Source organism: Conger conger, chromosome 8, assembly GCF_963514075.1.
Source record: "Conger conger chromosome 8, fConCon1.1, whole genome shotgun sequence".
In the NCBI taxonomy this organism is placed as follows: domain Eukaryota; kingdom Metazoa; phylum Chordata; class Actinopteri; order Anguilliformes; family Congridae; genus Conger; species Conger conger.
The window spans coordinates 8,378,313-8,392,187 of record NC_083767.1 but is presented as its reverse complement, the minus strand read 5'-3'; the positions used below and the strand labels follow the sequence as shown (position 1 = coordinate 8,392,187).

The following is a 13,875-nucleotide window of genomic DNA, read 5'->3' as shown; positions in this document are numbered from 1 at the left end:
AGATCCGCAGGACAAATAACTTCTGCTATACAGTCTTACAGTCTTGGAATGTTAACAACAGTCCCTGAATGCAATGCTCAACTCTTTCATGAAACACTTAACTTTCATTAAGGTTCAAAATGTATGGTGAGCGTGATATGTTCTTGTTTGCTATCATGTTTGGTATCTGAGATACTATTCATCCATCCATCAAAACCGCTTATTCCTGGTCAGGGTCATGAAGAGGACTGGGGCCAATCCCAGCATGCAGTGAGCAAGAGGCAGGAATACATTCTGGACAGGTTGCCAATCCAATGCAGGGCCCACACAAGATTCACTCACACATTCATACAGGCAATTTAGAGTTCCTAGTTCACCTACTGCATGTCTTTGGATTGTGGGAAGAAACTGGACTACTGGATTGAACAGAGGGAGAACATGCAAACTCCTCACAGAAAGGCCCATTGTCGTTGAGTGCTATTAACTGCACGACTGTGCCACCCTGTTACTTTTTTTTTTTTTTTTACTTTGCATGAACTTAGTAAATATTTGATAATTTCTTCAGTTCACATACTACCATGCTTCAGAAATTGTAAAGATGACTGAGCAAGCCAGCTTGTATTTGCTATAGCAACATGGCATGGTTTTTTCCTCATTCTCACTGCTGATTACATGTGCTTTTTGAGACATAAATTAAATACTAGAGTTTGTAAATAGCAATACGCATAGCAAGCAGCAAATAAAGAGTGCGATGATGCAGATAAGAATATAAACAGAAAATATAACATCAGAAAGAAAAATGACGTCCTTATTGTTTACCATTTTTGTCCTTATCAGTCCATCTTTTATGGAATTTTCAGGCTGACGAAGTACATGCTTCATTTGAGGAACCGGTTCATCCAGTCAGGTAGAAACTAATGAAAAAACATGATTCACCCAGATCTAGAAAGATAGGTATAACAAAACTGCTATAGTAAGATCTTCCTGGATCTGTGTTAATCGTGACAGCTAAAAATATATAGTTTGGGGAAAGTTCACCATGAGCCAAACCTCAAGAAATACTGATGGGAAAGTACCATACTTTCCTGCTTCATTAATTTTATTATTTATCTCATATCTCTTGAGAACTGAACCCCCTACCCACCCCAGAAAATCAACAACATAGGGAGGGCCGCACCTGCACCAATTCTGGCCTGGCTGCCAGTGAAACTGAAAAGATAACATTGGACTGTGGACTAGTGACTAGTGTCTACCACTGCCCACGAATGTCAAATATTATTCCAAGAATTCCAATGACAGCTCCTTGTAAATGTTTGCTACCAGTTCGACATCTAGTGGCAACAATGACACATGCACAGTTGTGTGCCCAGGTATCCAGATTTTGGATATGTTATTTCTGCTATTTATTTATGTTATTTATCTTTTTGGCAGTTTCTGTTGTGGCTTACTTTCCATTACAATTGAACAGTGTTTTAAATCAAGCAATTTGTAAACTTCACCTCTCAATAATGCTATGATAAACATGGCTGAACTTGTATGTCCTGGATGCTTGTTTCTGGAGTATCAAGGTATAAAAGGTCTCACTTATTGATGTGGATGAATTTGTCGGCTATAAACAAATGTATTATTTTATTATATTATTATTAAAATTAAATTATTTAACAAACATTATAGACATCATTCGTAAGATATTGTGTGAATTACAGTACATGAAGGACTAATGCTAATTCTGACCATTTCGTTGTAGGGGAAAATTGACCTTATGTTCACATCACCGTCCGTCCGGCTGCCAGAACCACTGATGTGACGCTCCGGTTTTATGGGAAAATATATTTTATTTGCTAAATATGTGTATCAAATTCGCAAAATAATAGCATTACACAAACATGTCACTTTGTTGAGCTTGTTGACTCAGTTTGTTGTTGACTTGTTTCTGAGACCTGAAACCATATGTTGTACCTGAATCTGAATCCTTGTACCGCGAGCTTACATGGTTTCCGCTTGCTTATCGATATAAATTGAAAGTGTGCATTTCAATGTATAAAGCTCTCCGTCTGATGACTCCATGTTAATTTAGTGATCTAGTGAAGTACTATAATCCGGTTATACAAATGTCTTTAAGATTGTTCGTTTTACTCGTTCCGAAATGTATAAACTTTCAGTATTAATGGTCCTACGCTTTATAATGACTTTGCTGTCCAAATTAGAGATTCTAAATCACTAGCAAGTTTTAAGTCTGCATCATACAGTTATTTTTTCGTCTTTTATTTAATTTGTTGTGTATTTTTGTCCACCACTCGACCATCACGAAAAGAGGTCGTTGTCATTTTAATACTTTCTTTTGATTTTAATGTCTTGACCTATGATGCTATCGCGTTTAAATAAAGTATATAATAATAATAATAATAATAATAATAATAATAATAATAATAATAATATCACTGTCAAACTGAAAAGATAACGTTGGGTGTGCACTATAAGTGTCTGCCACTGCCCGTAATTGCTCTGGGCTAACGTCCTACAATTCCAATGACAACTCATTGTAAATGTCTGTTACCAGTTCGACATCTAGTGGCCAAATCAATGCATGCACAGCTGTGTACCCAGGTATCTTTATTTTGCTCTTGGGCTATATATCTATTTGTTGTGGTTTATTTCCCATTAGAATCAAACACTGTTTTAACTCTTTACGTAATCTGCTCACTTCAAGTGAGAGACATATGTGTTTCAGAGAAAGCGCTCACTTAATTCGATGGAAATGGGCAGCTATGAACAAAAATGTTATTATTTCAATTTTCTTTCTTGATTTTACATTGATATTTTCCATTAAATTATTGTCAAGAATAATATCAATTATGTTTGTTACATCATTTCAAAAGGACAACATGCAATAATTAGTTGTGACTATTCCATTATATATTGTAGTCCAGACTTCATTTGTGAAATAAAGGACAATCCATGAGAAGTACAAATATGGATGGTCAATATCAAAGGCATTTCCAAGCAAATGGTTGCGATTTATAAAAAAATTCTAGGATGTACCCAACTGGTATTTTTTATGTAAATTACAATGCTGACGCTAATATGGAAATTAGACTGGAAATGTGGAAGTTAAACCCTAGCCACAACTGCTAGTGCAAATGCGTTATCTGAAACACATCTGATTATTATACTAAACACTCTTAATTTTCGTGAATTAAAATCTGTTATGACGTCTGCCATAATACTTTTGTGTTTACACAACTATCTTTGATTCACTTTTAGCTTCAGATGAAGTTTTTACATGTCTTCACAAAGGCTTTATAATATGATTTGGTTATTGAACATATTTTAATTATACAATGTTATATATACAGGTGGCATTTCCTGTGTTCAATACTACACACATATTTTATATTTAAATTGTAACATTTAGGCTATTGTTGCTTTTATCCCATTCTGTGGATTTTATTTTGTCCAGCTTCACATTGCCTGAAATATGCAAGCGCAGGCGCCCATATGGCAGGGAATTATATTTGTAATTGCGATACTAATTGTGAAATTTTCCAATCACTATTAGGCTACACCTTCAACTAATTAACGAATTGTGGGCTTCAATCAAGACCTAAATAGCTACAACCTGGTGTGTTTGCTGGGCTATAACAGAAGCCTGGGCCACGGTCAGTCCTGACAAAACGTTTATTTAAACAGAAAAGGGCAAGCTAACCATCCTGTTGCAAACTGTGGGTGGGCTGACAGACATAGTAGCTACATTGTAAAACGTTACACACCATTGGGAGAAAACATATCTTTCAACACATAAAACGTAGCAAAACGTTTTCAGATGACCATGCCCCTGCACTCACACCGGGCCTTTTCGGATAGATTTGGACCATGGAGACTGTCTGGCTTTTAGCGACTATGGGAGGCCCCGATTGGGCCAAAGATAAAATCTGAGCTTGTGTATGTACCATAGACTCTACAAAAATATAGTGTACAGGCATTTCTCATGGTGGGTTGTAGCTCGTTAAAGGGCGCCATTTTGCTTCACAGCTGGGAAAACAACTACAATTCACAGCATTCTACACGAATGCATTTCCTGGGCATCCCCTACATACCGGAAACGGAAAGGGGATGGTTTAGTTATATTATAGTTCAATGGTTTTAATGTATTATGTTAGCTAAGCGATAGGCTCACTATATGTACTCACAATATGTTGTAAGGAGAGTAGTTATTGTCTTACATATTGAGCAAACTACTTGGTAACCGCTATATATGGCATGTAAGCGATTCATTGAGATAGTGGTCAAAAACGGTTAGTTGATATACGGGAACCTTTATATAGCAAGCGACATAGCCGATACCTAGCTAACGTAGCTAACTTAGCCAGCTAGCATTTTAGGTCTAACTAGCACCCCATCTAAATTAACTCTAACGTTAGCTCGCAGACGACGAAGGTAATAGTCTTGTTAATGTATTTGTTTTGAACTTTTTTCTTCTCTATTTTAATTTGATCGACTGCCGTGGAATTAGCTACGAAATCAATTGCGAATTGTCACCTTTCAACCATTTTACTCAGTTATGAATATAACTAACGTTTAGTCTACCTACGACAATTGGGGTACCATTTCGTACATTTTCCATTTGTAACTTATACACCGCAACTGGTCGGTCCTATCGTCTGTCGTATCCACGATGGTGGATAACCGTTATGCCACTGCAATTGTGATCGGCTCCGTCCTGAGCTTGCTGGCGACAGTCTATCTGTCAGTGGCAGTGGGCACACAGCATTGGTATCAATACTCCAGCCCTCCTGCAGTCGGCGAAGCAAACGCATCAGATCTGCGCTCCTTGCAGGATGAGTTCATGGAAGAAGATTTCGACGAGAAGGCGTACAGCGACAAGCTTTTCCGCCTCAACGGGACCATGGGGCTCTGGTGGCGGTGTGTGCAAGTGCCATCGTACTGGTACAAGGAGCCCGGTATGCACCACCTGAATGAAACCTGATTTTCTTTCATGGTTTTGCTTGTTTTTTGGGGTTTTTTTGTGCATGGTCTTCATGGTTTTCAACAGTTTGATTTATCTAGGCTCTCTTGATTTCGTCCCCAGATCCAAAAATGGAGACCGAGTGTGTCGCCTTCACATTGCGGCAGCAGTTCATCCCCAAGTACAAAGAGCCAGGAAATCACAATAGTGGAGAGGATCTGCTACGCACTTGTGAGTCGCGATATTTTATTAGCACATTTTTTCAATGGGATTTCTGTGTCAAACCCTGTTCAGCCAATCCTGGCTTAAGGTTAACTCTCTCTCTCTCTCTCTCTCTCTCTCTCTCTCTCTCTCTCTCTCTCTCTCTCTCTCGCTTTCCTGTCATCTTTGTGCAGACCTATGGAGGTGTCAGTTCCTGCTGCCGCTGGTCTCTCTGGGTCTGGTGCTCTTAGGAGGAATGATCGGTCTCTGTGGCTGCTTATGCCGCAGCTTCACACCCACGCTAGGTGTCGGTGTGCTTCATCTGCTGGCTGGTAAGATACCTGTAGATTGCATCCAATTCCTGTATTGTAGGTCCTGCCACCCCATTGGTCAATATTTTTGTGGCTATCCCCTTAGTGCAGGGGTAGGCAAGCCTGGGCCTTTTTTTTTTGCTCCATCCAAATGTGTCACTACACATGTTGTAATTGGTTGTAATAAATCAGGTTTAATTAATTTACCGTTGGAGACGTAGGAAATGTCACTGGCACTCCAGGACCAGGGTTGCTTACCCCTGCATTAGTGTGTAGAGATTTACATTCCCCGGAAGCTCGCAAACTCCAGTGGCTACCGGAGGTATTGCAGTTCATTGAGCCTCCGATGCCAAAAAGCAAATGTCCCCATTGAAGTCCAAAAAAGCCTGTGTGCATGCTCTAGTCTCACAGTCAATTAATGAAATTGCTTCATGTGTCATGAGTGGCTTGCATTGGAATTAATGAAACTGGTACGTGGAAGCTGTCTCCAGGTTTTGTGTATGAGGGTACCAGTTAAATGGTAAATGGTTGGCATTTATATAGCGCCTTTATCCAAAGCACTGTACAAGTGATTCTTCTCATTCACCCATTCATACACACACTCACACACCAACGGCGATTGGCTGCCATGCAAGGCGCCGACCAGCTCGTCAGGAGCATTTGGGGGTTAGGTGTCTTGCTCAGGGACACTTCGACACAGCCCGGGCGGGGGATCGAACCGGCAACCCTCCGACTGCCAGACGACTGCTTACTGCCTGAGCCATGTCGCCCCAAGTTACCCTCTTCTCTTCAACCCTTTCTCTCCTAGGTATGTGCACCCTTGCCACAGTGTGCTGCTATCTGGCTGGGACGGACCTGCTGCATCGTGTTTCGGTTTTGCCTGGGGGGGTCGACGGGTCGTTGGGCTGGTCTCTCTACCTGGCTCTCATCTCCTCCCCCCTGCACATGATGGCTGCCGCCCTGCTGGTGTGGGCAGCGCGCAGCCACCGGAAGAACTACTACCGCATGACCGCGTACAGAGTGGCGTAGGGACATGCTACAGCACGACTGCGTACAGGGTGGCGTAGGGATACGCGCTGAGACCCGCTTAGGCACAGTTCACCTGCTGGTAACAACAACTTCAGGCGGGGCGTGGCAGGGGTAGGGGGTAGTCAAAACTTGTCAAAGAATCCTTTTATGAATCTTAACGTACCACTAGATGGAAAAGTCATTCTCTGTGAGAATGTAATTTCCAAGCCTGGAAATCTGTATGAGGAGGATGAGTTTTTATTTTTTATTTTTATTTTTATTTTTTTCTGGAGTTCTGAAGGAGAGAGAACTTAACGGTCTGATGTTTGTATATCCTTGCACAAGTTCAATTAGCATGCATTTTGTTACAGTTACAATTTATTGGTTTATTTTAGTGCACATTTGTATTTTATTTGAACTGTATTTTTATTTTATCGATGTGTGTCTAGGTTTGGAGTTAGTTTTAGTATTTTAGTTTATGAATTGCGTTTTATACATTACAGTTTCTCGGTTCAGTGGTCATATGTTACTGCCAAATTATAACTATAATTGTTCATTGGTTTGCAGTGTCCCCTAATTCTGATCCTGTATTTAGTTTCCTTTTTTGGTTTGTATTTGGACTTGAGTCTAATTGGAATGTGTAAAGTTTCCTGGACAGGTTTGACATTAGATTAAATATAAATTTAACCACTGCTAACTTGTAACACTTAAGATTCCTTAGTCGAACCAAGGAAATATAAACCCACTGTATTGCTTATGGCTTTTAAACACAAGGCTTCAATGATTGTAACACATGGGGGAAACAAACATATACATAAATTATGATTTTCATAAGTCCTGTAAAAATGTTCACAGTGTAGCCTTCCCTTCTAGATTGTATTGTGGAGGACCAATGTAATGTTTATCAACACACTTCCACTGAAATACAACTACTGAAAAACTCGTAAACCACTGTGCATAATGTACTGAATATAATTTGAGAGGGAAGGGGTATTAACGGGAAGGATTGTATGTCAGCATTGTATATAATTGTGATGTTTGCATGTGAGAATAAATGTCACATACATCCCTCAGATTCCCCACTGAGTGTCAGTGTTGAACTGGTTGAGGAATCTGTGTTGCAACTTTGTGGTTGCAGGTTTAAATCTCAGGTGGGTACAGCCGTTGTACTCCTGAGCATGGAATTTGCTTCAGGCATATCCAACTGTGTAAATGGATAGTATGTAAAAGAGATATGTTATATTCTGTGGTCATCTGCAGTGTGACCAGTACAGTGGGGTAGTAGCATCAAAGCTCCTTTCCCAGACTGCAGTGTTGCTCTCTGATAGGCAGCTGTGTAAAGTCAGTGTAAAGTGTAAACTTCAGCGAAGTATTTGAAATGAGGTCAACGTGAGACATTCAAGTTCGAACAAAAAGGTAATATTTTATGTCAAGACATTAACATCAATTGCTTTTATACAATATATGTGCGTCAATATTTTCCTGAGATGACTTAAAAAAAAGTAATACACAGTTAATTTTAACTGAGCTGAGCTGAGCTGTTCCTGGTGTGTTGAAAATGTTGCAATGTTCAGCCAGTCCCATCTTTGGTTGTACAAACTCCTCCTTTAGTCTCTTTTCAGCTGGATAGATGGAACAACTACCTTTTTCTTTTGGGCCAGCTGGAGCGCAATGTGCTTCTCGTAGTATGCACACTCGTTCACAAAAATGGGATGGAGAGCCTCCGTTCCTTTGTATGTCACCGTGTTTCCAGAGAACGTCAAGAACAGAGGATCACCAGGATGAAGAAGGCTGAAATCCTGGTCCTGAAAGAGAAAGAGAGGTTTTGTTTTTTTCCCAGGACACACAAGCACACCTGAGTACTGAGGGCTGCCCTGTACTTTCAGTATGAATTCAAGATGGAGCACATTCGGGAGAATGGCTGCACCTGTAGCTGTGGGTGTATTGTCGCAGTGATCAAGTGAGTCTCTGCGTCTCTGGGATAATCTATTGTTTCCACCACGGTATACACCTCCATCTCCTCGCCGTCAAACAGGACACCTAAGAGAGGGTGTAAAATGTGCATATGAGATTTTCCATCAGCACATGTGGGAGTATTATTACAGTGCCAAATGATTCTGGGTATTGTAGTATAATAGTGATAAGTATCAAAATAGAGGATGCTGGGTGTTGTAGTACCCGAGTTGAATTTCTGGATCCAGTCGAGCATCAATCGTACTCCCTCCTTCATTGTGTTGAATGTGTCAGCTCTGACCACTCCATGGGGCTGGGGACCAATCTCCATTGCTATGGAAAATATAGATTAGTCCTGCACATTCACTTTAACCTGACAAGAGCAGAGGGCTCAAACTCAGTGCCACGCAGGGCCATGCATATGCTGGTTTTATGCCAGCCTCAGATCTTGATTAGTATATAATCAATTAAATAATTAGCTTAATTAGGGTTGTAGGTTTGCACATGTATATAAAGTATGTTATTTATTTGTGGTGTTTGTGTTGTCTGAATAACAACTGTTGCTAATATTCTGTGACAACAGAATAATCTTAATGATTTAATTGACTCAATTATATCTGACGTGTACGAGTACTGGCTACAGCTCAGACTGCAAGTGTATCCTAAAGATTTTACTGTGCTCAAGAACAGGCTTGAACCAGGGTAATTTATAGAGCTGTCTGTGAATGAAACGCAAGGTCAATTGGTTGGAACAAAACCCAGGGTGGAGACCTCAAGGACCCGAGTTGTGTACCGCTGAGTTCGACGCATATGGCTGAATGAGTAATTGTAATCGATTAAGGCAGCATTAATTGGTTGGAATGAAAACAAGCATACACATTGCTCCCCATGGCAACAAGTTTGAGACAGTTTACCACATAAAATACAATAAAAATACTATATAATATACACTCAATCGAGTAAGTTAATTGCATACTGCACACGGAGTAAAATAAACGTAGCTAAAATAGTAAATCAATGTATGGAGATGAATGGATAGTATATGGCAGGGGTGGCTAATCCTGGGCTTTGAGGTATGTTTGCTCCCATTTGGTGGATGTGTCTGGGGTGTCGCCTATGACATAGGCCTATGCTTTAAAGTCTGGAGAACATACAGAATGACCTTCTCAGACACCATTCAAACAAACCGTGCCTATGTCAGTCAGTCCACCCACGGTTTGCAACATGACGTTCAACGTGACACCGTTTACATTGGAACAATTTGCTACGTTTTGTTGGGCCTGAATGTGACCCAGGTGAGGTGAGTTAACTGATTTAGTTAATAAATTAATGAATGGTGAGTATGTGGCAATGAAGCAATTAAGGAAGACGCAGAAAGTAGAATGCCCTGGTGCATCCCTGAAGAAGCAATACTGTTGACTTATGCGGCTGGATCCTACCAGCAATGATGCAGACTGTGTTTGGTGGCTTCATTGTTGGCACTTCCTTAGTCTTCATGTATGGTGTTGCCATGAAGAGGTAGGGTAGTGTTCACTTTTACAGTATGTGCTGCTTTGTTAAACGAGTCAGATTTGAGGACACAAATGCACAATGACCCATTTAGGCTCAAACTCACCAAAGCCATGTTTTGCCACAGATGACAGGAAAGAAGGCTCAGTATCGAAAGTCAGATATCTCACAGACACAGAAGGCATCTCCCTCTGAGAACAAAACACCAAAATTCACCTTGTTAGTGCCAGCACCAAGGGCCTATACCGGGGATCATCAAATCTGACCCTCAAATCCAAATCCACCCCTGGTTTTCTTTTCTCCCAGGTAATTAACTGAACTAATAGTGTTATTGACTGATTTACCTACCTAGTGCCACACTGCTTAATTGCACATCTTAAATAAGAGGTTTGCATGTTGTTCATCACATTGACTAAATTAGGATTATGCACCAAAAAAGCCCGTCATTTTTATTGTACTAAGAAATAACAAGGCACCTTTCTCCTGCAAATCTGAATTTAGCATTTGTAGACTGTATATAGGCAGTTGCTGGGATTGTAATGGCTAAAATCATTTGAATCCTAAATAAATATGCATTTGATCCAGGTCTGCATGTGAGTGCATCTTCTCTTCTAACTGCCTAGCAGAAGTACATCCATTAATATTTAAGGTTTAGCACTCTCCATTAATACCATTCTCAACTGCACCTATAAACAAAAGCACTGATAACAAGGTATGTGAACCCTGCTGTAAAATCTCACTATGCCAGATTGATAACTGAGCTGGTCGTGGGCTGTTCTAGCTGGACATGAGCTGGTCATAAAGCTGTTTTAGCTTAGTTGGTCAACCCCCTAGTGCCGGTAGCTTGTCTGAGCTGGTGGCTGGTCAACCAGCTACCACCTGTTTCAAAACCTAGCTTGAGATGGTCTGAACTGGTCACCCAGCTAAACCATGTTGATGACCGTCCAGCTACCAGCTGTTTAAAAACCTAGCTTGAGCAGTTTTTTTTTTTTTAGCGGGGAATGCATTGAACGGAAGGAGCATTTTCTCTTGCCTGCAGGTGCTTGCAGATGTGCAGCCTGATCCAGTCCGAGTCGGAGCTTGAGATGAAGCACAGGCCCATGTTTGCGGTGGTGTTGTGAAGGTCGCAGATCAAGTCAGTAGCCTTGGCTGTGCCCCTTGGCCCCAGAAGAGTGTTGAGCTCTTGGGCTCGCACCATCTCATAGGGGGTTTCACCTGACACCGGGGCACTGTGATGGGGAAAGAGAGAGAGTGGGGGGTGGGAGAGTGAGAAACCAAAACAATTTCTTGAATTCACAATTAATTCTACCCCAAATTTAGCCCAAAATGTCCCCAATTCAATAACACACCTGATGTGGATAAGCTATCCTTCTTTTTAGGGGACAACAAAGATTGTACACCATTTTGCCTACACTAACAATGTTACTGCTCCACAGGAAAACACACACACTTACGGTTATTGTTAATATACTCTATTCTTTACTGTCACATTTCATGTTGCGTCTTTTTATTTTTATTTTATTTTTTTGTTTGTTTGTTGTAAGTGAGAATTATCTAAAAATAAATCTAAAAAGGCGTCCAACCTCTTCTGGAAACGTAATTGGTTAAATGTTCAGTAAGGTTAATCTAACTTAAATGGAAAAAGTAGTCTTTTTCATCCAAACAAATAAATGTCCTTATAAACAAAGCTCATCCCTCAGCTTGGGCAGTGTCGAGCTCATATAGGACAGTGACGTTTTGAGCGTAACACGTGAGGAGTTGCAGAATTTGCAGAGAAACCCTGCCTAACCTGAGAATGGCAGTGGTGAAGCAGCGATTCAGGTCCGTCTCAATGTATCTCCTGCACTGCTCAACTGCCCGCGGGTTGGACATCACCGTTGTCAGGGAAAAGTTATCGGCCTTTTCTCCCTTCTTCTTCTGTAGCTCTCTCACGAGGTACACGCCCGACAGCTCATTACCGTGTGTACCACCACACACAGCCACGCGAGACACCGCAGGCAAACGCACCACTTCCATCTGCAAGACAAACGGGGGGGGAGAAAGAGCAGAAGACTTGGAAAAATGATCATTGATGATGGCAGTACTAGTGAAGAATACGATCTAGTCTCATGCCATAATATGTACTTTATTGTAGCAAATATGATGTGCTATGGATAGTGTCTGAGGATCTCTTAAGAAGAAGTTCAGTGGCAGCCGGGAATGTGGTGCAACAGCTTGCATAATTGCGGTGTAGTCACGGTGGATAATAGTATGATACAGTATGTACAGTAGGTGGTAGAGATATTGCTATGATTTACTGTACTCAGAGAATTCCGGTAAGCGGTGGTAAGCTTATTGTGCAGAAGGCTACTGTGAGGTCAACAGACCATCGAGGGGACGGACGGAACGATCCACTGTAGAACTCTAAAGTTCTGCAACTAAGTGGGCATTGGTTTGGGTACGTGTTGGGTTACGTGTCCCAGTCATTTACCTAAACCACTACGCTACAGGCTGCCCTGCACTGTATCGAAACCTGTCCAACAGGCTCAGAGACAGACAGGATACAAATTTGTCTCCCTCCAGTGTTAAAGGCAAAACAGGCATTTAATAGTGAAATATCCTATTTTAAATAATTACCTGATTCACATTTCTATAGCACACATAAATAAAAAACTGCCAAATGAAATTAAAAGTGTACATGATTTCCAGGTTTTCACAATGAAGACAAAAAAAGAAAAACCACAAAGATTCAGACTGTTGCACAATTGTTTACAATCATTTACAAGCTGCTATACACACACACACAACCACACCCATTTTATTATTCAAATGTCTTAATCACAAGCTATATAAACAGGAAAAAGACTACTACACAAACAGAACATTAGATTTATTTCAGTTAGTGAATTCTTACCTTTTTGTTGAAGTGAATGAAGTGGAGTTTCTCTTAGATCTGCTACAACGATCGATTGCTCAAAAGTAATCTTTCACCCCTGAACTCTGAACTCAAGCACGCATGCACAGTCAAGAGTGCATAGATATAACTAGTGCTGTGTATTCAGGCAAGTTAAGACGAAAAAGAGAATGTTTCCGTAGCTATTCTCCAGCCACTTATTTCTGCTCAATCCCTTTCCTGTTTCTCCCACTCTCCCACTGATTCACTGAGTCAGCAGCTGAATACAGTCTCTTGTTCTCCAACTATTATTTCAGAATCTGTCAGCGTCTGTATGCTCTGACATGAATTTCCTTGTGCTCTCTCTCGCTCTCTGTCTCGCTGCAGAGGGAGTGCAGAGTCATGCAGGAAATCTGCTTCTATACCGCAGTGTAAACTCCACCCCTGTCCCCCTTCCCAGTGTGTACTTCCAGCCCCCATCAGCCTGCCGAAACCAGAGCTACCCCCCAACCCCACCCCCACCCCCACCCCCAACCCCCACCCCCACACACACACCTCTCACACCCTCAGTATTGTATAGGACAGTAGTTTCTAGTCACCTTTTCAAATTGGGTTCAATACAAATCTGCCCCATTGGCGGGACAGAAACGGAGCCAAAACCTGACCTGACTTCATACGGCACAGGGCTCATAAAACCATCGTATCTTACCAATACAAACCCTGGTGTAGAGAGATACTGAAGCAAACTTAACCAGAAAGAATAGATGCTAAAGGCAATGTAAAGGTTATTCACGTTATGAAACATTATTAGAGAAGAAAATGTAGTTTTATCTTTGCCTCAAGGTCTGGGATAACGATGTCACTTTGTACAGATCCGGAATATTTGAAGATGATGTCTGTTATTGATGGTTATGAGATATTATGAGAGAAGAAAATGTAGCTTTATCTTTGCATCAAGGTCTGGGACAACGATGTCACGTTGTACACATCTGCAATGTTTGCCCTTCTTGCTTGCAAGTAAAGTAAAACAGTCAATGTTGGCCATATACCCAAAGGAGGCCAAGATAATTTGTCAG

The 13,875-nt window shown here is 41.1% G+C and overlaps 2 protein-coding genes across 3 annotated transcripts; one reads left to right on the top strand and one right to left on the bottom strand.

Moving 5' to 3' along the window:
• Positions 1 to 4,071: 4,071 nt before the first annotated feature.
• LOC133135182 (claudin domain-containing protein 1-like) lies at positions 4,072 to 7,538 on the top strand. Of its 2 annotated transcripts, XM_061252000.1 has the most exons (5): positions 4,072 to 4,416; positions 4,817 to 4,940; positions 5,069 to 5,176; positions 5,341 to 5,478; positions 6,266 to 7,538. In XM_061252000.1, the coding sequence occupies exons 2-5, from the start codon at positions 4,826 to 4,828 to the stop codon at positions 6,484 to 6,486; spliced, it is 582 nt and encodes a 193-aa protein (XP_061107984.1). In that variant the 5' UTR covers positions 4,072 to 4,416; positions 4,817 to 4,825; the 3' UTR covers positions 6,487 to 7,538. The 2 variants fall into 2 exon arrangements, with proteins under 2 accessions (XP_061107984.1, XP_061107983.1); XM_061251999.1 differs by having other exon boundaries at positions 4,072 to 4,940.
• A 330-nt stretch (positions 7,539 to 7,868) lies between these two features.
• Positions 7,869 to 13,177, bottom strand: LOC133134848 (N-acyl-aromatic-L-amino acid amidohydrolase (carboxylate-forming) B-like). Its single transcript, XM_061251345.1, has 7 exons — positions 12,821 to 13,177; positions 11,717 to 11,943; positions 10,961 to 11,156; positions 10,034 to 10,118; positions 8,644 to 8,751; positions 8,393 to 8,505; positions 7,869 to 8,270 (listed from the first exon to the last, which is right to left on the bottom strand). The coding sequence occupies exons 2-7, from the start codon at positions 11,941 to 11,943 to the stop codon at positions 8,073 to 8,075; spliced, it is 927 nt and encodes a 308-aa protein (XP_061107329.1). The 5' UTR covers positions 12,821 to 13,177; the 3' UTR covers positions 7,869 to 8,072.
• Between the last annotated feature and the right edge of the window lie 698 nt (positions 13,178 to 13,875).